We start from the raw sequence: 23,569 nt of genomic DNA, 5'->3' as shown, positions 1-23,569 counted from the left end.
CTGACATTGGAGCACCAAACTTGAAGTCTATGCGTCCTTCTCACTGCTAATATGAGACAGCACAGTTTGATTCAGTTACTCCGTGTGATGAACGCAAAGAAGTGTTTCCGCCCGGTTTCGAACCGGGGACCTTTCGCGTGTGAGGCGAACGTGATAACCACTACACTACGGAAACTGTGAAAAAGGTGAGCCGCGGCCTCCGGGGCCAGTTAAAGCATTTGTGCACACTGACCTCCAGACGTGTCTTCCAATCGCTTGACCACATCCAGACATTTCAAATGCAGGACATCACTCGTGCGCGCAGCGTTAAGGATCGCTAAAAAGGCAAAGGAAAGAAAAGGGTGATACAAAATCAGACGAGACAAGCACTCGTGCCGCGGCATTGGAGACATTTCAGTGAACCGTCAATGGAGACTGTCCTCAGAGAAGCGACAGAATCAGTCGTTTCGGCGGTAGCAAAACCCAGATGTAAATGTCAAGGCCTCAACTCTACAACTTTCACTCCGTTTTCTGCCACGCTAGCTGCATGGCTGTACGGATGGCAGCGTGGGTCGTGTTGGGCTTGAAAGGAGTGCGTTTGGTTATTAGCTATAATTTGTAATTATCAGAGATAATTATAAATTATGAAATTAAAATTTATTAACTCAGTTAATAATGCGGGGCACCACCCGGAGACCGGGACTAATAACCAACTGTAAAGGTAGTCTCATAAACAAAGTATTCACTTAAGGGGAGCTAACACCTGGGGTATCAGCACCTCTAAGTGAATGGTGAAGGTGAGAGTCCGAGCACTGGCTCCCTCAATCAGCCACTTATCACAATAATAGATGCACAATAATGACAAGAAAACTTCTCTTTAAAGCTACTAATAGTATTTATTAACTTCCACAAGAATTAACAAAGTCAACAATTGCTTCAATCAACAAAATACTACACTACCACTAATACTAGCAAAGAGAACACATAAAACAGCAGCTGGGTAAAGGTAAACCGAAGCGTGTGTGTGTGTGTGTGTGTGTGTGTGTGTGTGTGTGAGAGGGAGGAGGTAAGAGTATGTGTAAGCGTGTATGTGTGTGGGTGTGTGTGTATGAGTCACAAGATGGCCGACGTGGATCACGTGACGATGCAAGTGACTCAAGATGGCGCGGCTTCCGGGGGAAGTCGCGTCACGTTAGGACAACCGGCGGAAGACGCCGCAGAGTTCCAGTTAACAATAGCAGATAGCGCCGACCGGTGGTCGGTGGCGTTTCTGCACTCACGTGTCTGATAGCGGGTAACAAAGGGGCAAGACGGCGCTATGGCCCTCTGTTATCTGACTATCAGATGTGTGGAAAACGTGCGTAGTTAGACGGATGTGCAAGTGTATGTGCGTGTGTGTGTGTGGGTGTTAGTAAAGGAAGGAAAGAGAGGAAAGGAGTTCGACTCTCGGTCTCGCGACCGTGAGGGGAGAGTAGCGGTTGCTTTGTCTACAGAGAACGGGAGTACGGACGGCAGTCGGTACGCACGTTGTCTAGTTGTGGACCGACAAAGCAACTTACTTTCCACTTGCGGTGGCGCACACAGGAATCCCGAACGGGATAACACAAACAGTTTAGCGTGGTGAACACAAACTAAACAGGCAGCAACTTAAAACATATACTCCTCGGAGTACAGCAGCAAACAGGACTCGGCGGTCCGTTAAACACACAAAACAGTTCAAACACTAAGTTCACAAACACACAACTCTAATGCTATCTCTGCCCAGACAACCTCTTACTTGTGTCGCTCTCCGGAGCGAACCGATGTGTGTGGGGAAAAGTCCGTCAGTGAAATCCAGCAGCGGGTCCTCCGGTGCGTGATGCTGGCAGAACCGTCCTGGTTTCCCGGGAATGACGGCGCTGGTTCCTCGGTGGGGCAGCGAAGAACGCAGGGTAGTCGACTTAGTCGGTAGACAGCGGGGCGTAGAAGTTATCCACGTCTCCGTGGAGAAAATCCTTTCTCCCTTCTGCAGGTATTGGGTGAGAGCGCTGGGTTGCAACAGCAGTCTCTCGCGGATCCGGAACGTTACGGTGTTCGGGTGAACACGGGTCGAGGTCTCGTCTCGTCCAGCGAGGGGAGATACTCCAAAAGAGAAGGGGGAATAGCACACGTGTACGAGTCCCTTTCGTTGGCGATCCAGCTGGTCGAAAAGGCGGACCTTCTCCTAAGCAAGAGCACCTGAAAGAGGACGAGATTCTGTCCCGCTCCGTGTTTTAAAGGGGAATGACGTCACGGCTCCGTTGCCATGACTCCCCGTAATGTTGGTGCGTCTCTGCCAATCAGAGACTGTGCTGGGCCGTTTCCTACTTATCACCTAGGTGTGAAGTGGTGCACACTGGGGGATGGAGTTAGTGGTCAGCCTTTTGGCGCTGATCCTTTGTTTCAGGGGACAAAGGCGGCCTCGTGGCCAGGCCTCAGGGTTTCCATGTAGGCCCATCTTTGTCTGACTGCATGTGGAGGCCCAACATCCCCCCTTTGGTCTGAGGAGTGGGGTGAGGCCACAGTCTTCAGAGCAACCCAAGGGCCAACTAATCCATGTAGGAGGTATGACCAGTGAGTTGCATAGTCCATATCCTTGAAACAAAGAGTCCATGATACCTGAGGAAAAGTCAGAGTCTGTACAATCCAGTGAGCAGAGGTTTTAGTGTCTGGGCAGATAAGCACTGAGGTTTCGTCTGGGCAGAATGTCACTAAACTACGCTACACATCAAACAAAAGGGGAAAAAAAAAATACATTCAGGTACACTTACAATCCTTTGCTGCTCCATGTTCACCACTGGCACTAGGGGAAAGCCCAAGGTAGGGGTGAAGAAAAGCAGGAGGGGGTTAGAGGCCGTTAGGCCTACTCCTGGAGAGGACTGGTGTTAGTGCGAGGGGCAGACGCAGACTGGTGCGTGAAGCGTCGTGGGACTACTAAAAGGGTGTCCAGTCTGGCCTGCAACCTGCGAATGTATCTGAACATGATGTGTGCGATGACTGCCGTGATGACCCAACCACTAAGAAGGAGCCCAAAGGCGGCCCAACTGACATGATGTTCCTGTGAAGGTGACGACGTGTGCCTAAAGTAAGCCGTAGTGAGTCCAGACGGTTTGACACTAAACTTCACTAATTTGGTTCCCTCAGCCAGGAGCTGTTGCTGAAGGGTGTCGTCAATGGTTAAGTTGTGACCTCTGAATGCGTCCATAATCTCAATCTCCGTGTCGTGTTGGTCAGGGTTGAGATGATGGAGGACAATGTCACCAAAGTGTATGGTGGCTCCCTGAGGAACCGTCAAGAACATTGTCTGGTTGGGTAGGGTCAATTTAGTGGTTGTGTCATGACGATCGTAGGCCATTAGGGCTTCGTTAGCAGGTGTGCTAACGAGCCATCGACTACCCGCTCGTTCTACCTTAGTGTCCATACCTTCGTCTTTAACAGACAGCCTACCCTGACACTTTTGTTCAGGGGACTCGGCTCTTAGGCCGCAGAGATAATTGCTGACATCCCGAATGAAGGGATTGCCTGGGCAAACCCAGTGAACGTCCTTAGTTTTAGTACACAAGTTAAGGTTGGGGCTAAGGTAGAGCGAGGGGTCATCGTCGTGGTATGCGAGTGTTGGTGGTGTTTTGAGGTGGACATGGGTGTTATCTTGCCAAAACCCAACATTCAGCACTGATTTTAACCTATACACATTCTGCCGTTCTATGATAGGGAGGTTGAGAAGGAACCCTATCTCCAGGTTCTGTGGGTTCACATAAACTGGGATTGCACTGCCAAGACTATATGCCAAGTGAGCTTGTGATGACTGTACCACAGTAGTTGTTGCGGATCTGAGGGTTTGCTCGACCAGGCTCATGGGAACGAGGTAGGTCGGTATTTGCCCACCACTCAGACTGCTAACTGAGGAGCTAATTTCCCTAAGGAGGTCCTGCATTAGATCTCTCACTACGCGTACGTACATAAAATCATCCCTGACCACTTCTGACAACGTCCCTAAGGCATGCAAGGTGTTGTTGATGAGGGCAGAATGAAGGTTAACGGTCACTATGGTACCCTGGAGGGTTTTACCCAAGTCTTGTAATTGTTCACGTTGGTTGAGGAGTCTCTGTTGGATTTCTGGCATTTCCTCACTGAGTTCGCCCATGTGCCTTTGAAGGGCTTTAATACTGACAGAGTTGGCAGCCGATAGTCCAATTGAAAACAGCGATCCAATGGCCGAGACTGCGGTGAACAGTCCTCCGAGGAACCTCTTTGGTCGTTTCCCACTACTGAGGTCCTTCTCTGTGACCAGGAACTTCTGCAGCTGTTCGAGCATATGGATGGTTGTTCGTTTGGCGTGCTCAACGGTGTCGTGTGTTTGGGTTCCGCTCAGTCTGCCCTCCGTCAGGCGGGGAGGCAGGCGGATGTGCTTGCGGTACACATCCCAAGGATCTAGTCGGACGTAGATTCTTTGGGTGTATAGGCCGCACCGGGTGATTAGGAGTCCCGGTATCTCCTGCAGGACGATACCGGTTGGGGGGCCAAGGTTGACCACATCAGTGGGCACAGCAACCCGTATGGTGAGGAAGATGCCAAGGATCCAAGGGAGTTTCATCCTGGAACAGACCAAAATGTTGATTACTTGTCAGGAAGGGGAAGTAGGGGTTAGGTGTTAGTGCATGCCGGCGGGGAGGTAGGAGGCATGCAGCTGTCCCTGCGGAGCTACTATACGTCGTCCTCCCCCCTTTGGGGTGCAGACTGCTCCCCCCTTTCGGGTGTGGAGACGGCCTCTCCCCTCGGGAGCGAAAATGGACGGAAAAGCTTGATCTGATTTGCATGAACCCATTTGTAGGTTGGCGCCTGACTCGGTTTGGAAACTCTGATCCGGTAGGCTACCGGAGAGAGCTTTCCCACAACCTCATAGGGGCCAGCCCAGCTGGGTAGGAACTTCTTGGACTGTCCTACCGGGTTGGCAAACCTGAAATAGAGCACTTTGTCGCCTACACTGTACTCACGATTGGACGTTTTCCTATCGTAGTAGGCCTTTGCTCCTCTGGCACTAGTTTCCAGGTTCTCCTGGGCCCATGCAAATGTGACTCTGAGGTGGTCTCGCAGATCAGTGACGTACTGGTGTGCGGTGTAGGCCGTTGCCACACTTACATCCTCTGGGCAATACAGAAGATGTAACGGCAAGGTCATTTCTCTCCCAGTCATCATTTCGAAAGGCGTCACTCCCGTAGAGCGGTGCGGGGTAGACCGGATGGCCATCAACGCCAGAGGGAGTTTCACGTCCCAGTCCTTGCCACTACCATTAACATACTTCTTCAGCATACTGATGATAGTGCGATTGGCACGCTCGACTTGACCTGATGACTGGGGGTGGTATGGGATGTGGAAGTTGACCTCCACTCCCAGAATCTCAAACATGGCTGTCATAACACTCGAGGTGAAGTGAGTGCCTCTGTCTGAGTCGACGGAGAGTGGCAGCCCCCAGCGGCTGAAGACGTGGTTTAGCAGCAGGACTGCTGTTGTCACAGCCGTGTCGTTGGGCGCCGGAAGACATTCAACCCACTTTGTGAACGAGCAGGTCACGGTCAAGAGATATTTGTTGCCTCTTGAAGACTTGGGGACTGGACCAATCCAGTCCATCTGGAGGTGGGACCATGGGAAGGTGATCCCTCGGCCCTGGAGTGGGGCTCGGTTCAAGGGTCGTGACGGTTGAAATTGACAGCAAACCAGACATCCTTGGACGTAGAGTTGCGTGTCACGGGCCATGGATGGCCAGTAGGCAACCTGCTGCAGGGTTTTCAGAGTGGCCTTGTAGCTCCGGTGACCCCCGACAGGGGAGTCGTGGGCGTGGGCCAGTATCACCCCCCTATGGTCCGTCGGGACGACCCAACGAGCCGGTCCCTGACCACCAGGACTGTAGACCAGCAGGCCCTTGTCAATTCTGAGGTGGGGTTGGACATGGCGAAGAGCCTTCAGTTCTTTGGACTCGTTAGTTGATGGTTGAGGTGTTTGCTGTGCCGTGGGGTCTGCCATCAACTGCCGGATAGCTTGTATGGCAGGGTCCCGTTCCTGCATGGCAACCAGATCGGCGTCTCCAGGTTTCCGACCCAAATGCACTGTCTGAGCGCGGGACTGAGGATCCTCTCGTCTCTCTCGCGCCTGTCGGCGGGTGATGGCATTCACCGTACTGACTTGGGACGTCGGAAGCCACTCTTCACTGAACTCCCAGGGTGTCCCCTGCTCGGCGCCTAACTTGGCTAACCGGTCAGCTTCGTCGTTGCCATCCTTATCGGGACCCGAGACCTGGGAGTGGCCTTTGACTTTCTTCCAGTACACCGTCATCCCATGGTCCGTCACAAGGCGGTCGCAAGCCAGGAAGAGTTCAGAGTGTTTGACTTCCTTGTTCCTGGCGTTCCTCATGCCATTTTCCTTCCATGTGGGAAAGTGCGAGATGAAGCTGTGGCGAGCGTAGTTGGAATCAGAGCAGATCACTAGCTGTCCAACAGCTAGCCGAGTGGCTTGTTGGAGGGCGATGAGCACTGCAGCAATCTCCGCGTACTGGCTCGTCTTTGCGCCTAGCTGGTAGTGGTTCGGTTTTTCCACCGTGCGGTTGGCCCAAACAATACCAACTCCTGCCTGGACTTGGCTCTCATGGTGGAATGAGCAGCCGTCCACATAGACCTTTGGGAGGTCCAAGCAGGCATTTTCGTCATGGTAGCGGTGGTTGGAAGGAAGGGATGGTGAAATGACGGTCGAGGATTGGGGGCTTGGCTGTCCCTCGCAGTCACAGTGCTGGCACTCAGCTAGGCCTTGACCCAAGGCCATCTTGTGGCTTTGCGCATACTTCACCTCAACATCGTAGCCTTGTAGCGCCATCATCCACGCAGCAATGCGACTGTTTGACACACGTCCTTCCCTCAGCTGCTGGCTGTTCAGGAAGGTGACAGGTTGATGACACGTCTCAATTATCACCTTCTGGCCACCAATGTAGCTACGGAAGTGCTCCACAGCCCATACCGTGGCGAGAAGGGCCCTCTCGCAGTCAGCGAACTTCATCTCAACACTGCTCAGGGGTCGGCTCGCGTAGGCGACGACTCTTTTTTCGGTGTCGTACTTCTGTGCCAGGGCGGCACTCACGCAGTGGGAAGAGAAGCTTGCCTCCAGGTAGAACTCTCTGTCCTTGTCTGGGTAGGCCAAACAGGGAGCTGAGCAGAGTTTATCCTTCATACGGCCGAAGGACTGTTCTTGGGGCTCTTCCCATGCGAATGACTTGTCTTTACGGAGGAGTTCGGTGAGAGGTCTGGCTATCTCTGCATAGTCTTCAATGAACTGTCGAGAGTAGTTACAGACGCCCAAGAAGCTCCTGAGCTCAGACACGTTTGTCGGCGCTTTGATGTTGCGGATGGCTTGAATCCTCCCTGATTGGGGTTCAATGCCTTCCGCGCCCACCGTCAATCCCACATACTCGACCCTTGTTCGACACCATTGACCCTTTTTTAGTGACAACTTGGCACCTGCGGCGGAGAGCTGGTTCAACACGTGCCGAATCTCAGCCAGATGCTCGTCAAAAGTCCGACTCCTCATCAAGATGTCGTCCACGTAGATGAGGTTCCCACGGGCGGCGGCATCGCTCATCGCTTTGTGGAGGAAGATGTTGAACTCGGCAGGGGAGTTTGAATACCCGAACGGGCAACGGTTCCACGTGTATTGGCGATTGCCAAAAGAGAAAGCCAGCTTGTACTGGTCTGCTGGGTCAACCCTCATGGTCCAGAAACCGTTGGCCACGTCCACGGTAGAAAAGAACTGAGCCCCTTTTACCTTGGCCAGCTCTTGGTCCAGGTGAATCATGGGCCAGCAGGAAAGCGGGACCTGCCTGTTGAGAGGGCGGTAGTCAATGGTGAGGCGCCATTTACCAGTCGGCTTCAACACTGGCCATATCGGAGAGTTGTAAGTGGAATTACACTCCCGAATGATCTGCTTCTGCAGCAGCTGGTCGAGGATCTCTTGGATTGACTCGTAAGCAGCCAGTGGAATCTTGTACTGGCGTACAAAGGAAGGTGGCGCGTTCGGGTCAGTCGGTATGCGGACGGTGTGCAGGTCAGTGACTCCACAGTCGTGGGAGTCCTGAGAAAAGATCGGCAGGAAATCATGGAACAGTTTCCGGAGCGCTTCCCTCTGGTCCTCTGTGGTCAGAGCATCTGCTTTCGCGAGCTGCTGATCGATTTCAGACTCAAAGCCGGCGTAAGGCTCTTCAGGTGGGGATTGAGTCACCGCGGCACCTGAGGCTGTGTCTCCGGGTTGGGTCACAAGGGCGTACACAACCATGTCACCTTCAGGGCTTGGAGCTGCGCTACAGATAGCTTCACTCTGCAGCGTCTCGTGGCGGATGATGGTGATCATCTTGGTCGGGTACGTGAAGAGGACACCTTCCAGGTCGTGTTCTTTGACTAGGGAAGGAGGCAGCTCTCCTATGACTGGCACGGTCAGCTCGAAGTCATAGAAAGAGATGTCAATCAACATCCCCAGCGGGCGACGCGGTGTTACCTGGATTGAGAGGTGAGTCAAGTTCTGCACCAAGATGTATGTAGAGCGGTTATCCAAGGAGAGCAACGGGGTGCCACAGACTGTCAGGTTGAGCTCATAAAAGAGGGGCAAAGGCTGGAAGAAAGCTTGTGACCCAGGGATTTTCTGTCCTTTAAGGATCACAAGGCGGATGGGGAAGCCTGCTGTTCGTGCAGGAATCACAAGATCAGTTTCGCTGGCAACCTGACATGCCTGGGGGATGGTCTGACCTGATAGCATGTATGCGGGCTCGACGGTCAGGGGGTGTGCTTCGGCATTGGCCTGGGACCACAGGACTTGGTTCACTGTGTCCAGCTTGGCACCGAGCCTGACAAGAAGATCTGCCCCCACAAAGAGCGGGGGTTGGAGTTGTGGGACAACGCTCACGAAGTGTTCGACCTGTTTTCTCCCTATTTTGATGAAGAGGGCACACACTCCGATGGCCTTAAGGAGCGTCTGCGGTGATCCTGCAGAAAGGACACGGTGGCTTCGTGGTGCGAAGAACGGAGGTGTGCTGCGTTGACACAGGTCATTAAAGAGGTCCTGACTGATGGCGGATTTCTCCGACCATAACGCTACGAGCGCCTTGGGGGTCAAGACACCGTTGATGTGTACGCCTCCGACCACGTGGGGGCTGTACAAAGACGGGTTCACGTTCTCCAGTGAGCAAAGGAAGGACTCATGATCCTCCAAGGAGTTGGAGCGGTCGGACGATGGCTGCGCGCGCAAGGACGACATGGAAGATTCAGAGCCAGACTCGGGCTCTGGAAGAGGCATGATTATTGGCAGAGGACATCTGGATTCCTGGACGACGGCGACTCGTCCATCAGAAGCTGGTGGGCGGCTACTTGAACCAAGTGGCTTTGGGGTATCCACCTGAGCCCAAATGAGTCCGCGGTGACAGTCGATGAGGGGGGCCAGTCGGTCCAGCAGGTCTTGTCCAATAAGCAGTGGCTCTGTATCGATGATACAGATGTAAATGGGGTGCACAAGAGTCATTTCCTGGAAGGTGAGGTCGATCCAAGCACGTTGGGTGATGGGAGACCTGTCCTGGGTATAACTAGTTATACTCACATTACAGGCCTCAATTTGCAGGGGTTTTCCAAGTGAGAGCATCACTCTGGCAACCTCTGCAAACGTGCTAGAAGACATCAGGCTGATCTCTGAACCAGTGTCAAGTAGTGCCAGGGAGTTGACACACCCCCCTATCACCACTGAGGTGTAGATGCGGCGACCATTGCCCTTGCGGACAAGGTCACCGAGGAAGGTCAAGAAAGGAGTGTGTTGAGGGTCAGATGTGCTTACATGGGGTAGCGGCTTGGCCCTCTCGGTTTCCCTTCCCCAGCCCACAAAGTAAACCTTGGCGGAGGTGGGGAAGGGGACTTGGCCTAGTCAAGATGAGGGGCCCCGACCGGGATCTTCTGGGGGATCCGGTGGTCCTGGAAGGCTGCGAGGCGCCTCAAACTGCCTTGACACCTCAGTCAAGCATCTCCGCACCAAGTCCTCCATTTCCTGCTTTAGGCGTTCCTTCCTAGTGGAGTTCCTGGTTTTACCTGACTGATTCAGGTGCTTAGTGTTCTGCTCAAAGTGGACTCCCTTTTTCACCTGGTGAGACTCCTGCCTTCGCGGCTTAAAGTGGCCCTGGTTCTGCGCTTGGTTGCCACTTCTTCGGCTCTGTGCTTCCCCTTGCTGGCGAGGTGGTCGGTGTCCTTGGGGCCCCGTTCTGAAATTGCCCTTGGGGCGGGGCACTTCATCGCCTTCTAGCTTCAAAGTGTCGTTTCCTAAGGTTCGGACCTCAAGGACTCTGGCTTCCATCTCCTGCCCTTTGGTTGGGCGGATGCGTGTTTCCCATGCCATCTGAGCGTATCTCCTGATTTCTTGCATCGTGTAGTTACCGGTGCGGCAGTGCATGGTAACATCGTACCGGATGCTTTCATGGAGGTTGTGGAGGAAGAGGGATCGGAAGGCTTGCTCCTCTTCCAGGCCAGGGGCATTGCGCCCTTGGAAGTAGGCGGCTCTCAGACGCCTGTAATACTCGCGCGGAGACTCGTGTTTCTTCTGGGTGATGGTAAGGGCGCTGAGAGTGGCGGAGGTTTCGTCCGCGTACGGCGAGTATTCCTCCCGCAAGGCTCTGCAGAGGGCTGGGTACCAGTCTCTGGTCTCCGCTGACAGAGATTCCATGAAAACGTGGACTTCTCTTGCCGTGGTTTTCCACACCAGCTTGAGCTTTTCACGTGGAGAGGCATATGGAAGATCAACTAGGCACCGCTCAATCTCCCTGAGATAATCATCGATGTTTGCCTCGTGATTTCTCGGGTCGAATCGCTCTACATCACGGGCGAGAGACTCGATTTGACGGGTTCTCAAACCGTAAGTTGGCGGCGGCGGGCCATCCGGATCCTCCATCATCCCCTCGTAGCCAAACTCATCGTGGTGGTGAGACGGGTACCTTGCACCTTGCAGTGTGGAGGGAGTCTGGTTGTAGTACTGACCCCTTTGTTTCAGGGCAGACTGCAACATATCCCTGGATGGCGGAGCGGTCGTGCTCCGTGAGCGGATCGTCGAGGACACTCGGTATGCGTCCGAAACGGGGAGGTGGTAGGCTGCGTCACCAGGGGTCGCTAGACTCCTGGGGCGCGCCCCCATGTCAACCGGGGTAGCCAGTTGCTGCAGCTGGGCAGCTTCAAGTCTCCTGTGCAGGGCGAGCTCCCTCGCCTGCGCAGCTTGAAGCTGCATGCGTAGCAGACTAGTTTCATCCGGTGCATCAGCCTCCTGCACGAGTGGGGGGAGCGACGGTAGTGGACGCTGGCCAGCGGCCAAGATGGAGCTCCCAGTTCCTGTGAGGGGCAGCGGTGGACCTTTGTCGGCACCGCCAGTCTCACTCTTGGTTTCCTGGGGGGTTGGGCTGGTAGCAGTACTTACCTGGCCAACCTCAGTCTCCTCGCTGCTACTGTCGCTGGCTTCCTGGATCGTTTGGATGGCTGCACGCAGGGCTGCTCGGTCCTCCTGCGTCCGAGCCAGTTCAACCCGGGCGCTCTCAGCTTCCTGCTGGAGCTTGAAATTGGATGTTTGCACAGCTTGGTAGCTGCGCTGCAGCTGAGCCAGCTGCTCTAAGTCCTCTTCTCGCTGTAGCTGGGCTCTGCGTTGCTGGATTAGGAACATCTGACCGATCACGTCTGGGATTGTACGCTCTGGTTTCCCAGCCGGGTTGTTCGCGTACTCCCTTAGTTCCCTCAGCATCTCATCGCACTCTCTGAGGCTACAACTGGTCAAATGGTCCCTCTCTCGTATGGAGAGGCGGACAAGGGAAGCGACCGTATCCTGTAGGTCTAGGTCCTGAATTCCCTGTGGAGCTTCAGCTCCAGCCGCGTGGGGGTTTTGGCGGCTCATGTTAGCACGCGTCACACAGCGGCTATGAATGTGTGGTTACTGCTAATGTTGCTAGGTGCACAGGTGAGAGGTTAACCTGTGACTTACACAGTTGATTATTCAAACACTGCAACCTGTCCCTGTCCTAGCAGGACCTTAGTAGTGACTAAAGCACTAAAGGTGAATATCAACTAATTAGTGTGTTAGGGACTATCCAACTAGCATGCAAATGCTAACAAACTCTTTACTAACGCTAACACAACCGCTAGTATACACAATACACAACCACTAGTATATATGCTTGGCAGAGCACTAGAGAAAGCAATTTCAAAAAAAATCAAATTTTTTGAAAAATCATTAATAATTTAAAATTATTAATTATGAATTATTGTGCATAAATACTATGATAAGGCTGATATATTAGTAGCCTCACACGGGGCACCACTTGTTGGGCTTGAAAGGAGTGCGTTTGGTTATTAGCTATAATTTGTAATTATCAGAGATAATTATAAATTATGAAATTAAAATTTATTAACTCAGTTAATAATGCGGGGCACCACCCGGAGACCGGGACTAATAACCAACTGTAAAGGTAGTCTCATAAACAAAGTATTCACTTAAGGGGAGCTAACACCTGGGGTATCAGCACCTATAAGTGAATGGTGAAGGTGAGAGTCCGAGCACTGGCTCCCTCAATCAGCCACTTATCACAATAATAGATGCACAATAATGACAAGAAAACTTCTCTTTAAAGCTACTAATAGTATTTATTAACTTCCACAAGAATTAACAAAGTCAACAATTGCTTCAATCAACAAAATACTACACTACCACTAATACTAGCAAAGAGAACACATAAAACAGCAGCTGGGTAAAGGTAAACCGAAGCGTGTGTGTGTGTGTGTGTGTGTGTGTGTGTGTGTGTGTGTGTGTGTGTGAGAGGGAGGAGGTAAGAGTATGTGTAAGCGTGTATGTGTGTGGGTGTGTGTGTATGAGTCACAAGATGGCCGACGTGGATCACGTGACGATGCAAGTGACTCAAGATGGCGCGGCTTCCGGGGGAAGTCGCGTCACGTTAGGACAACCGGCGGAAGACGCCGCAGAGTTCCAGTTAACAATAGCAGATAGCGCCGACCGGTGGTCGGTGGCGTTTCTGCACTCACGTGTCTGATAGCGGGTAACAAAGGGGCAAGACGGCGCTATGGCCCTCTGTTATCTGACTATCAGATGTGTGGAAAACGTGCGTAGTTAGACGGATGTGCAAGTGTATGTGCGTGTGTGTGTGTGGGTGTTAGTAAAGGAAGGAAAGAGAGGAAAGGAGTTCGACTCTCGGTCTCGCGACCGTGAGGGGAGAGTAGCGGTTGCTTTGTCTACAGAGAACGGGAGTACGGACGGCAGTCGGTACGCACGTTGTCTAGTTGTGGACCGACAAAGCAACTTACTTTCCACTTGCGGTGGCGCACACAGGAATCCCGAACGGGATAACACAAACAGTTTAGCGTGGTGAACACAAACTAAACAGGCAGCAACTTAAAACATATACTCCTCGGAGTACAGCAGCAAACAGGACTCGGCGGTCCGTTAAACACACAAAACAGTTCAAACACTAAGTTCACAAACACACAACTCTAATGCTATCTCTGCCCAGACAACCTCTTACTTGTGTCGCTCTCCGGAGCGAACCGATGTGTGTGGGGAAAAGTCCGTCAGTGAAATCCAGCAGCGGGTCCTCCGGTGCGTGATGCTGGCAGAACCGTCCTGGTTTCCCGGGAATGACGGCGCTGGTTCCTCGGTGGGGCAGCGAAGAACGCAGGGTAGTCGACTTAGTCGGTAGACAGCGGGGCGTAGAAGTTATCCGCGTCTCCGTGGAGAAAATCCTTTCTCCCTTCTGCAGGTATTGGGTGAGAGCGCTGGGTTGCAACAGCAGTCTCTCGCGGATCCGGTACGTTACGGTGTTCGGGTGAACACGGGTCGAGGTCTCGTCTCGTCCAGCGAGGGGAGATACTCCAAAAGAGAAGGGGGAATAGCACACGTGTACGAGTCCCTTTCGTTGGCGATCCAGCTGGTCGAAAAGGCGGACCTTCTCCTAAGCAAGAGCACCTGAAAGAGGACGAGATTCTGTCCCGCTCCGTGTTTTAAAGGGGAATGACGTCACGGCTCCGTTGCCATGACTCCCCGTAATGTTGGTGCGTCTCTGCCAATCAGAGACTGTGCTGGGCCGTTTCCTACTTATCACCTAGGTGTGAAGTGGTGCACACTGGGGGATGGAGTTAGTGGTCAGCCTTTTGGCGCTGATCCTTTGTTTCAGGGGACAAAGGCGGCCTCGTGGCCAGGCCTCAGGGTTTCCATGTAGGCCCATCTTTGTCTGACTGCATGTGGAGGCCCAACAGTCGGTACACCACTTTGGCCCAGACTTAAATATCTCAACGACTGTTGGATGGATTGCAAGGAAATTGCAGTCCAGACATTCATCCCTGGTCCCCAGAGGATGAATCCTACTGACTCTGGTGATCCTCTTCACTTTTCCCCCAGTGCCACCGTGAGGTCGACATTTGTGGCCCAGAGTGAAGTATCTGGACAACCGTTAGATGGATTGCCGTGAGAGTTGGGACAGAGCTTCACGGTCCCCACAGGATGCATTCTAAGCACTTTGGTCACCCTCTGACGTTTTCTCCAGCGCCAGCAGAAGCTGAGGATTTCACTTGTGATATATGTGAACACCTGCTTGATGGGTTGGGCCAAAATTTGGTACAGACATTCGTGGCTCCCGAGCGATGCCTTCCGATGGCTTCGGCGATCCTTTGCCTCCTCCCCTGGCGCCACCATGAGGTTGACATGCGACTTCTCCGTTCAAACATCTGGATGACCGCTGGAGCGTTCCCCGCAAAGGTGGGAACCGCCCCACCGGCCCGCTGACGTGCCGAGAGTGGTGCAGCCGTCCTCGTTAGTATAGTGGACAGTATCTCCGCCTGTCACGCGGAAGACCGGGGTTCGATTCCCCGACGGGGAGAGTTGACTTTTCTGCCAGCTGCCGATTGTTCACCGGGCCAGACAAAAGCAATACACCAGCAACACCATGCGTGCTCCTCCTCCTGTCCGACAGAGCGATACGGCCGGGACATGGGCCTGCCGCGTTCCCGTGCAGAAATGAGAAAAAGGGCTGGGCACAAAGCATGACTGGAAGCGGTTATTAGACATGACTATGTCGCGGTGACTCCTTTATCCCTCGTGCCTCGTGCCTCCGTTAGCTCCATGCGGTTTTCTATGGTTTGACGCGGCGCTGCATACCGCCCAGTGTGGTATGCAGCGTCCAGTCCAGACATTCATCCCTGGTCCCCAGAGGATGAATCCTACTGACTCTGGTGATCCTCTTCACTTTTCCCCCAGTGCCACCGTGAGGTCGACATTTGTGGCCCAGAGTGAAGTATCTGGACAACCGTTAGATGGATTGCCGTGAGAGTTGGGACAGAGCTTCACGGTCCCCACAGGATGCATTCTAAGCACTTTGGTCACCCTCTGACGTTTTCTCCAGCGCCAGCAGAAGCTGAGGATTTCACTTGTGATATATGTGAACACCTGCTTGATGGGTTGGGCCAAAATTTGGTACAGACATTCGTGGCTCCCGAGCGATGCCTTCCGATGGCTTCGGCGATCCTTTGCCTCCTCCCCTGGCGCCACCATGAGGTTGACATGCGACTTCTCCGTTCAAACATCTGGATGACCGCTGGAGCGTTCCCCGCAAAGGTGGGAACCGCCCCACCGGCCCGCTGACGTGCCGAGAGTGGTGCAGCCGTCCTCGTTAGTATAGTGGACAGTATCTCCGCCTGTCACGCGGAAGACCGGGGTTCGATTCCCCGACGGGGAGAGTTGACTTTTCTGCCAGCTGCCGATTGTTCACCGGGCCAGACAAAAGCAATACACCAGCAACACCATGCGTGCTCCTCCTCCTGTCCGACAGAGCGATACGGCCGGGACATGGGCCTGCCGCGTTCCCGTGCAGAAATGAGAAAAAGGGCTGGGCACAAAGCATGACTGGAAGCGGTTATTAGACATGACTATGTCGCGGTGACTCCTTTATCCCTCGTGCCTCGTGCCTCCGTTAGCTCCATGCGGTTTTCTATGGTTTGACGCGGCGCTGCATACCGCCCAGTGTGCTGCTGGTCTGAATCGCCGTCGTTTGATTTTATTCATGACTCAGAGTGAGCATAAACAGAGGAGTGTTTCCGCCCGGTTTCGAACCGGGGACCTTTCGCGTGTTAGGCGAACGTGATAACCACTACACTACGGAAACTGTGAAAAGCTTGGCACCGTTCACGCGGGTGGCTCAAAGCACTTGACCCCCCCCCCCCCGACATGTCTTCAATTGCTTGAGCATATCCAAACATTTCAAATACAGGAGGTCGTCCTTGCTTTTGGGCAACGTCGAGGATGGTTTGAAAACAAACAAAAGCGACAAAGAATAAGACATAAGCAAGTTCTCCGCTGACATTGGAGCACCAAACTTGAAGTCTATGCGTCCTTCTCACTGCTAATATGAGACAGCACAGTTTGATTCAGTTACTCCGTGTGATGAACGCAAAGAAGTGTTTCCGCCCGGTTTCGAACCGGGGACCTTTCGCGTGTGAGGCGAACGTGATAACCACTACACTACGGAAACTGTGAAAAAGGTGGGCCGCGGCCTCCGGGGCCAGTTAAAGCATTTGTGCACACTGACCTCCAGACGTGTCTTCCAATCGCTTGACCACATCCAGACATTTCAAATGCAGGACATCACTCGTGCGCGCAGCGTTAAGGATCGCTAAAAAGGCAAAGGAAAGAAAAGGGTGATACAAAATCAGACGAGACAAGCACTCGTGCCGCGGCATTGGAGACATTTCAGTGAACCGTCAATGGAGACTGTCCTCAGAGAAGCGACAGAATCAGTCGTTTCGGCGGTAGCAAAACCCAGATGTAAATGTCAAGGCCTCAACTCTACAACTTTCACTCCGTTTTCTGCCACGCTAGCTGCATGGCTGTACGGATGGCAGCGTGGGTCGGTACACCACTTTGGCCCAGACTTAAATATCTCAACGACTGTTGGATGGATTGCAAGGAAATTGCAGTCCAGACATTCATCCCTGGTCCCCAGAGGATGAATCCTACTGACTCTGGTGATCCTCTTCACTTTTCCCCCAGTGCCACCGTGAGGTCGACATTTGTGGCCCAGAGTGAAGTATCTGGACAACCGTTAGATGGATTGCCGTGAGAGTTGGGACAGAGCTTCACGGTCCCCACAGGATGCATTCTAAGCACTTTGGTCACCCTCTGACGTTTTCTCCAGCGCCAGCAGAAGCTGAGGATTTCACTTGTGATATATGTGAACACCTGCTTGATGGGTTGGGCCAAAATTTGGTACAGACATTCGTGGCTCCCGAGCGATGCCTTCCGATGGCTTCGGCGATCCTTTGCCTCCTCCCCTGGCGCCACCATGAGGTTGACATGCGACTTCTCCGTTCAAACATCTGGATGACCGCTGGAGCGTTCCCCGCAAAGGTGGGAACCGCCCCACCGGCCCGCTGACGTGCCGAGAGTGGTGCAGCCGTCCTCGTTAGTATAGTGGACAGTATCTCCGCCTGTCACGCGGAAGACCGGGGTTCGATTCCCCGACGGGGAGAGTTGACTTTTCTGCCAGCTGCCGATTGTTCACCGGGCCAGACAAAAGCAATACACCAGCAACACCATGCGTGCTCCTCCTCCTGTCCGACAGAGCGATACGGCCGGGACATGGGCCTGCCGCGTTCCCGTGCAGAAATGAGAAAAAGGGCTGGGCACAAAGCATGACTGGAAGCGGTTATTAGACATGACTATGTCGCGGTGACTCCTTTATCCCTCGTGCCTCGTGCCTCCGTTAGCTCCATGCGGTTTTCTATGGTTTGACGCGGCGCTGCATACCGCCCAGTGTGCTGCTGGTCTGAATCGCCGTCGTTTGATTTTATTCATGACTCAGAGTGAGCATAAACAGAGAAGTGTTTCCGCCCGGTTTCGAACCGGGGACCTTTCGCGTGTTTGGCGAACGTGATAACCACTACACTACGGAAACTGTGAAAAGCTTGGCACCGTTCACGCGGGTGGCTCAAAGCACTTGACCCCCCCCCCCCCCCCCGACATGTCTTCAATTGCTTGAGCATATCCAAACATTTCAAATACAGGAGGTCGTCCTTGCTTTTGGGCAACGTCGAGGATGGTTTGAAAACAAACAAAAGCGACACAGAATAAGACATAAGCAAGTTCTCCGCTGACATTGGAGCACCAAACTTGAAGTCTATGCGTCCTTCTCACTGCTAATATGAGACAGCACAGTTTGATTCAGTTACTCCGTGTGATGAACGCAAAGAAGTGTTTCCGCCCGGTTTCGAACCGGGGACCTTTCGCGTGTGAGGCGAACGTGATAACCACTACACTACGGAAACTGTGAAAAAGGTGGGCCGCGGCCTCCGGGGCCAGTTAAAGCATTTGTGCACACTGACCTCCAGACGTGTCTTCCAATCGCTTGACCACATCCAGACATTTCAAATGCAGGACATCACTCGTGCGCGCAGCGTTAAGGATCGCTAAAAAGGCAAAGGAAAGAAAAGGGTGATACAAAATCAGACGAGACAAGCACTCGTGCCGCGGCATTGGAGACATTTCAGTGAACCGTCAATGGAGACTGTCCTCAGAGAAGCGACAGAATCAGTCGTTTCGGCGGTAGCAAAACCCAGATGTAAATGTCAAGGCCTCAACTCTACAACTTTCACTCCGTTTTCTGCCACGCTAGCTGCATGGCTGTACGGATGGCAGCGTGGGTCGGTACACCACTTTGGCCCAGACTTAAATATCTCAACGACTGTTGGATGGATTGCAAGGAAATTGCAGTCCAGACATTCATCCCTGGTCCCCAGAGGATGAATCCTACTGACTCTGGTGATCCTCTTCACTTGTCCCCCAGTGCCACCGTGAGGTCGACATTTGTGGCCCAGAGTGAAGTATCTGGACAACCGTTAGATGGATTGCCGTGAGAGTTGGGACAGAGCTTCACGGTCCCCACAGGATGCATTCTAAGCACTTTGGTCACCCTCTGACGTTTTCTCCAGCGCCAGCAGAAGCTGAGGATTTCACTTGTGATATATGTGAACACCTGCTTGATGGGTTGGGCCAAAATTTGGTACAGACATTCGTGGCTCCCGAGCGATGCCTTCCGATGGCTTCGGCGATCCTTTGCCTCCTCCCCTGGCGCCACCATGAGGTTGACATGCGACTTCTCCGTTCAAACATCTGGATGACCGCTGGAGCGTTCCCCGCAAAGGTGGGAACCGCCCCACCGGCCCGCTGACGCGTTCCCCACAAAGGTGGGAACCGCCCCACCGGCCCGCTGACGTGCCGAGAGTGGTGCAGCCGTCCTCGTTAGTATAGTGGACAGTATCTCCGCCTGTCACGCGGAAGACCGGGGTTCGATTCCCCGACGGGGAGAGTTGACTTTTCTGCCAGCTGCCGATTGTTCACCGGGCCAGACAAAAGCAATACACCAGCAACACCATGCGTGCTCCTCCTCCTGTCCGACAGAGCGATACGGCCGGGACATGGGCCTGCCGCGTTCCCGTGCAGAAATGAGAAAAAGGGCTGGGCACAAAGCATGACTGGAAGCGGTTATTAGACATGACTATGTCGCGGTGACTCCTTTATCCCTCGTGCCTCGTGCCTCCGTTAGCTCCATGCGGTTTTCTATGGTTTGACGCGGCGCTGCATACCGCCCAGTGTGCTGCTGGTCTGAATCGCCGTCGTTTGATTTTATTCATGACTCAGAGTGAGCATAAACAGAGGAGTGTTTCCGCCCGGTTTCGAACCGGGGACCTTTCGCGTGTTAGGCGAACGTGATAACCACTACACTACGGAAACTGTGAAAAGCTTGGCACCGTTCACGCGGGTGGCTCAAAGCACTTGACCCCCCCCCCGACATGTCTTCAATTGCTTGAGCATATCCAAACATTTCAAATACAGGAGGTCGTCCTTGCTTTTGGGCAACGTCGAGGATGGTTTGAAAACAAACAAAAGCGACACAGAATAAGACATAAGCAAGTTCTCCGCTGACATTGGAGCACCAAACTTGAAGTCTATGCGTCCTTCTCACTGCTAATATGAGAAAGCACAGTTTGATTCAGTTATTCCGAGTGAACACAAAGAAGTGTTTCCGCCTAGTTTCGAATCGGGGACTTTTTGTGTGGGAGCTGGGAATAGTTAAGCTTAACTCCCTTTACTTTTCCCATTCATTCTCTATTGCAGTTCTTAACAATACAAATGTAATACTCGGTTTCGCCACTAAATGATAACGGGGTGGCACTGTTTCGAATTCCTTCTAGAGAAACAGAGGAAGTATAGGAAATCAAGCATAAACTGTGAAAGGTAACGTTTTATTGTTGTATAACTCAAACTATAAATGAAAGTATATGTAATTTGTAATGCACAGTTGTTCTAGCGCATTTACTTTCGCCAACCCCTTTCCTTTTTTTTCATGAAACCTGTCATCTCTGTAGTCTGTAACTAGTTTACAGTAAGTTAACTGACGTCTAAGGTAATGTTAGCTAAAACGGTAATTTTTCCAGTTAGCTCAGCATACGTTATGTAATTTTCTGCAGTTGGTGATTTGTGTTAAATGTTGGCATAGATATAAACTATCGACTGAAAGTCAGGTAAATTAATTTGTAATTAATTTTCTTCTGTAATTTAACAGTGGTGCACCTCCACAGCAGGTAAATTACTGCAAGAGGAAATGTGAAATTGAAATAATCATTGCAATTAAGTCTTACTATTATCTAAACCTGAAACAAGTGTGATTCAGATGCTTTGGGTTAATGAATAGATTGATTGTAGTATTAATAAAATATTTTTTATAATACTAGTGAGTGACGGATTATGGACAAAACTAAATTATTGCCCATGTATGTCAAACCACATATATTTGTTTTAGTGTATACAGTAATGTGTTAATCAATCACACATATTTGTCTTAAACAGACTGAGAGCATGAAGAAATTTAGTTTCTCTCCGGGTAGGATCACTGTGTCCTTCAGACGAGGCCCATCAGGCCATTTATGGCAGGACCTATCTGAGAAGGCAAGGAGGATCAAAGACAATTCCTCCTTGCAAGACAAGTCTGCAGCACTGAAGGAGGGGGTGGTGAGGGCTAATGCCTATAAGGTGGTCCTGGAGCGTGGGGGGGTGGGGGGGGGGGGACATCTCTGACAAGCTGGAGATGTTGGAGGAATACACCCTCCAGTTTGGAAAATACAAGGGCTCCTTGAAAATGATGTGGGCTACAGCTTGAACCTCATCAAGAAAGCTGAACAAGAGGAGGAGGCAGGCCATTTCAACCCTGTGTGACACAGCAAAGACAGCCTTTTGTCCTTCCTGCAGTACTGCAGGGGGCAACCTAATTATCTATCTCAGGCTAAGTTTTGCCAGTAATATTACTCATAATTCTTTACTAACCACTAACCACAACTGAGTAATCAAATGTTTTTTCTGTCTTTTAAGCCTCCTCTGCACATCCCCCTACAGTAGCCTCCTCTGCATGTCCACCTGCAGCCTCCTCTGTACATCCTCCTGCAGCACCCCTCTCTGTGTGTCCACCTGCAGCCTCCTCCACACGTCCGCCCGTAGCAGCCTCCTCCACACATCTGCCTGCAACCTCCTCCACACGTCCACCTGCAGCCTCCTCTACACCTTTACTTGCAGCCTCCTCTGTACTGCCACTTGCAGCCTCCTCTGCACCTGCCCAGCCTGCTTCTGCTTCTGGAACTGCTCTCTCCAACAGCGCATCTGGATGAAAACTGAGCTGGAGGCCTTGGGTCTATGGCCAGGGTCCCGACCAGTCCGGCATCCAATGAATATGGTGTCCTTGTGGCGTTATCCACCTCAGCCTGAACTCATTGACTCCATTTCTGAGCTGTCATCACCCAAGTACTTCCATCTCCATCCTTTCTTCATGTGGAAGCCTGAGCATGCCATCATGGAGCGACTCGGGAACAACTACATGCTGCCTTGTCTCTATGGCTGTCCTTCTCCCCAGGTTGTCTCTTCAGGTGTAGGAAGGCCTCGAGTGATTGTCGGCACCAGTGGCCAGTATTATATCTTTGCCTTCCGTCTCAACTGCAAGATGTGTAAACGGTACCGGTTTGCTGACAAGCTTCAGTGACTGGAAATGCTCTTGAAGAGATTTTCTAACATTCTCCCAGCCTTCCTCACCCGCAAGAAGGCCATATGCAAGATGGTGATGGATGAGCTAAGGAGAAAAGGCAAGTCTCCACATGACATGGCCAACCAGGTGAATGAGTTGCTCCACCTCAAATATGAGCGTGCAAACCTGGCCTACCTGCTTGCTGTGCAGAACATCAGGGATGAGGAGGTAGGGCTGTATGGACAGAAAACCATCACTGGTTTTCTACGCCATGACGACTCCCCTGCACCATTTGGCAAATATGAAGATACTGATGGCTGGTATGGGGTCTCTGTCTCTTCGGGCAATCTGACTGAGTGCCTCCTCCAGGAGTATCAACGGTAGGAGCCAGTCCTGAATTTGCTCCTACAAGGAACATTTGGGTAGGTCTTCAGATCAGATCACACTCGTCGACTGGCTAAGAAGATCACTTTATCATCTGGCACAATATCATCATATGCCATTATGAATGAAAATTGGATGATCCTGTCCTGGGTGATGCTTCAGTCAGATTGTGACAAGTCCTTGGGGCCAATGTATGAGGGGCTGGCCCACTGCTACAACTCTGCTGGGGTAGAGAAGGCCAAGTACCAGTGGGTGGACAGGTATGAATCAAAACCTGAACCTGTAGTCAGATTACATCTTTATTCAGTTTAGATTAAATCATTTCATACATAGAATGAATAGAAATCATCATTTATATCATTTTAAAGTGCTGCATTTACTGAGTATTTAAATCTGTAATGAAAATGTATATCAGCCAATTTCACATCACATTTTCAATACAATTTCTCTTTGCTTTTTTGCATAATTAGATACTGCTGTGCTCCATTCCGAGTCCTGGACCCTGAGCCTCATGAGCACCTTCAGTGGGATGCCTGGAAGACCACTGATGCCATCGTGGCTGAGGCCACCTCTGGAAAGTTGGCAAACATGTGTGCGTCACGCAGCAGCTTCAACCCGGACATCACTGTGAAGCTGGATTTGTTCCACTGCATGCATAGGTTTACAAGGGAGTGTGTGTCTGAACACTATCCACTCGACAGCACCCCCTGCAAGTTCCTGTCTGCAGCATTCAGTGTGGTGGATCAGGATGACCTGCAGAAGCTGAAGGAAGCCTACACCCTCTGTGGGATTGTGCCTGCTAATCCTACCAAGCAGCACATCAGGGAACATTGCAGGACCAAGGTGCCTCATCCAAAAGAGCTGCTAGAGAGTGGAGGATGTTCTACACCAGCGATTCTCAACTGGTGGGTCGCGGACACGTTCTGGGCGGGTCACGGACAGCTTGTAAAGAATAAATAAATTTAAAAAAAAATGAAAAATAATTAATGCTCATCTAATTTTGTACTCGTCTTTTATCTTGAAATATCTGGCTGATATTTTTGAGCACCTCAACACAATAAACGTGTCTATGCAGGG

General features: G+C 52.0%; 1 protein-coding gene and 10 non-coding genes across 12 annotated transcripts; 5 read left to right on the top strand and 6 right to left on the bottom strand.

Moving 5' to 3' along the window:
- Window positions 1–102: 102 nt before the first annotated feature.
- trnav-cac lies at window positions 103–175 on the bottom strand. The gene has a single exon. It is a non-coding gene; the product is annotated as a tRNA-Val (tRNA).
- Window positions 176–14,854: 14,679 nt separating this feature from the next.
- On the top strand, window positions 14,855–14,926 carry trnad-guc. The gene has a single exon. It is a non-coding gene; the product is annotated as a tRNA-Asp (tRNA).
- A 783-nt stretch (window positions 14,927–15,709) lies between these two features.
- Window positions 15,710–15,781, top strand: trnad-guc. Its single transcript has one exon. It is a non-coding gene; the product is annotated as a tRNA-Asp (tRNA).
- A 353-nt stretch (window positions 15,782–16,134) lies between these two features.
- trnav-aac lies at window positions 16,135–16,207 on the bottom strand. The gene has a single exon. It is a non-coding gene; the product is annotated as a tRNA-Val (tRNA).
- Window positions 16,208–16,500: 293 nt separating this feature from the next.
- On the bottom strand, window positions 16,501–16,573 carry trnav-cac. The gene has a single exon. It is a non-coding gene; the product is annotated as a tRNA-Val (tRNA).
- Window positions 16,574–17,497: 924 nt separating this feature from the next.
- trnad-guc lies at window positions 17,498–17,569 on the top strand. Its single transcript has one exon. It is a non-coding gene; the product is annotated as a tRNA-Asp (tRNA).
- Window positions 17,570–17,922: 353 nt separating this feature from the next.
- Window positions 17,923–17,995, bottom strand: trnav-aac. The gene has a single exon. It is a non-coding gene; the product is annotated as a tRNA-Val (tRNA).
- LOC122965751 lies at window positions 17,980–23,516 on the top strand. 2 transcript variants are annotated; one of them, XR_006398290.1, is made up of 4 exons: window positions 17,991–19,240; window positions 19,284–20,334; window positions 21,466–22,752; window positions 22,963–23,516. XR_006398290.1 is itself a non-coding variant. In XM_044329944.1 (3 exons), exons 2-3 carry the CDS (start codon window positions 22,613–22,615, stop codon window positions 23,450–23,452), a joined length of 630 nt encoding a protein of 209 aa, XP_044185879.1. In that variant the 5' UTR covers window positions 17,980–19,240; window positions 19,284–22,612; the 3' UTR covers window positions 23,453–23,516. The 2 variants fall into 2 exon arrangements, 1 of the variants encoding a protein (XP_044185879.1); XM_044329944.1 differs by having other exon boundaries at window positions 17,980–19,240; window positions 19,284–22,752.
- trnav-cac lies at window positions 18,293–18,365 on the bottom strand. Its single transcript has one exon. It is a non-coding gene; the product is annotated as a tRNA-Val (tRNA).
- On the top strand, window positions 19,333–19,404 carry trnad-guc. The gene has a single exon. It is a non-coding gene; the product is annotated as a tRNA-Asp (tRNA).
- Window positions 19,758–19,830, bottom strand: trnav-aac. The gene has a single exon. It is a non-coding gene; the product is annotated as a tRNA-Val (tRNA).
- Window positions 23,517–23,569: the final 53 nt, after the last annotated feature.

The sequence above is a fragment of the Thunnus albacares genome, chromosome 16 (genome assembly GCF_914725855.1).
Source record: "Thunnus albacares chromosome 16, fThuAlb1.1, whole genome shotgun sequence".
Lineage (NCBI taxonomy): Eukaryota > Metazoa > Chordata > Actinopteri > Scombriformes > Scombridae > Thunnus > Thunnus albacares.
The sequence above is the reverse complement of the archived record's forward strand: the minus strand, read 5'-3'. Positions and strand labels throughout refer to the sequence as shown.

Excerpts from the sequence above, each read along its gene's own strand:
- LOC122965751 (XM_044329944.1), top strand. The coding sequence starts at position 22,613 with ATGAATGAAAATTGGATGATCCTGTCCTGGGTGATGCTTCAGTCAGAT. Across the intron at positions 22,753-22,962 it reads AAGTACCAGTGGGTGGACAG|ATACTGCTGTGCTCCATTCC; the intron begins GTATGAATCAAA and ends TTGCATAATTAG.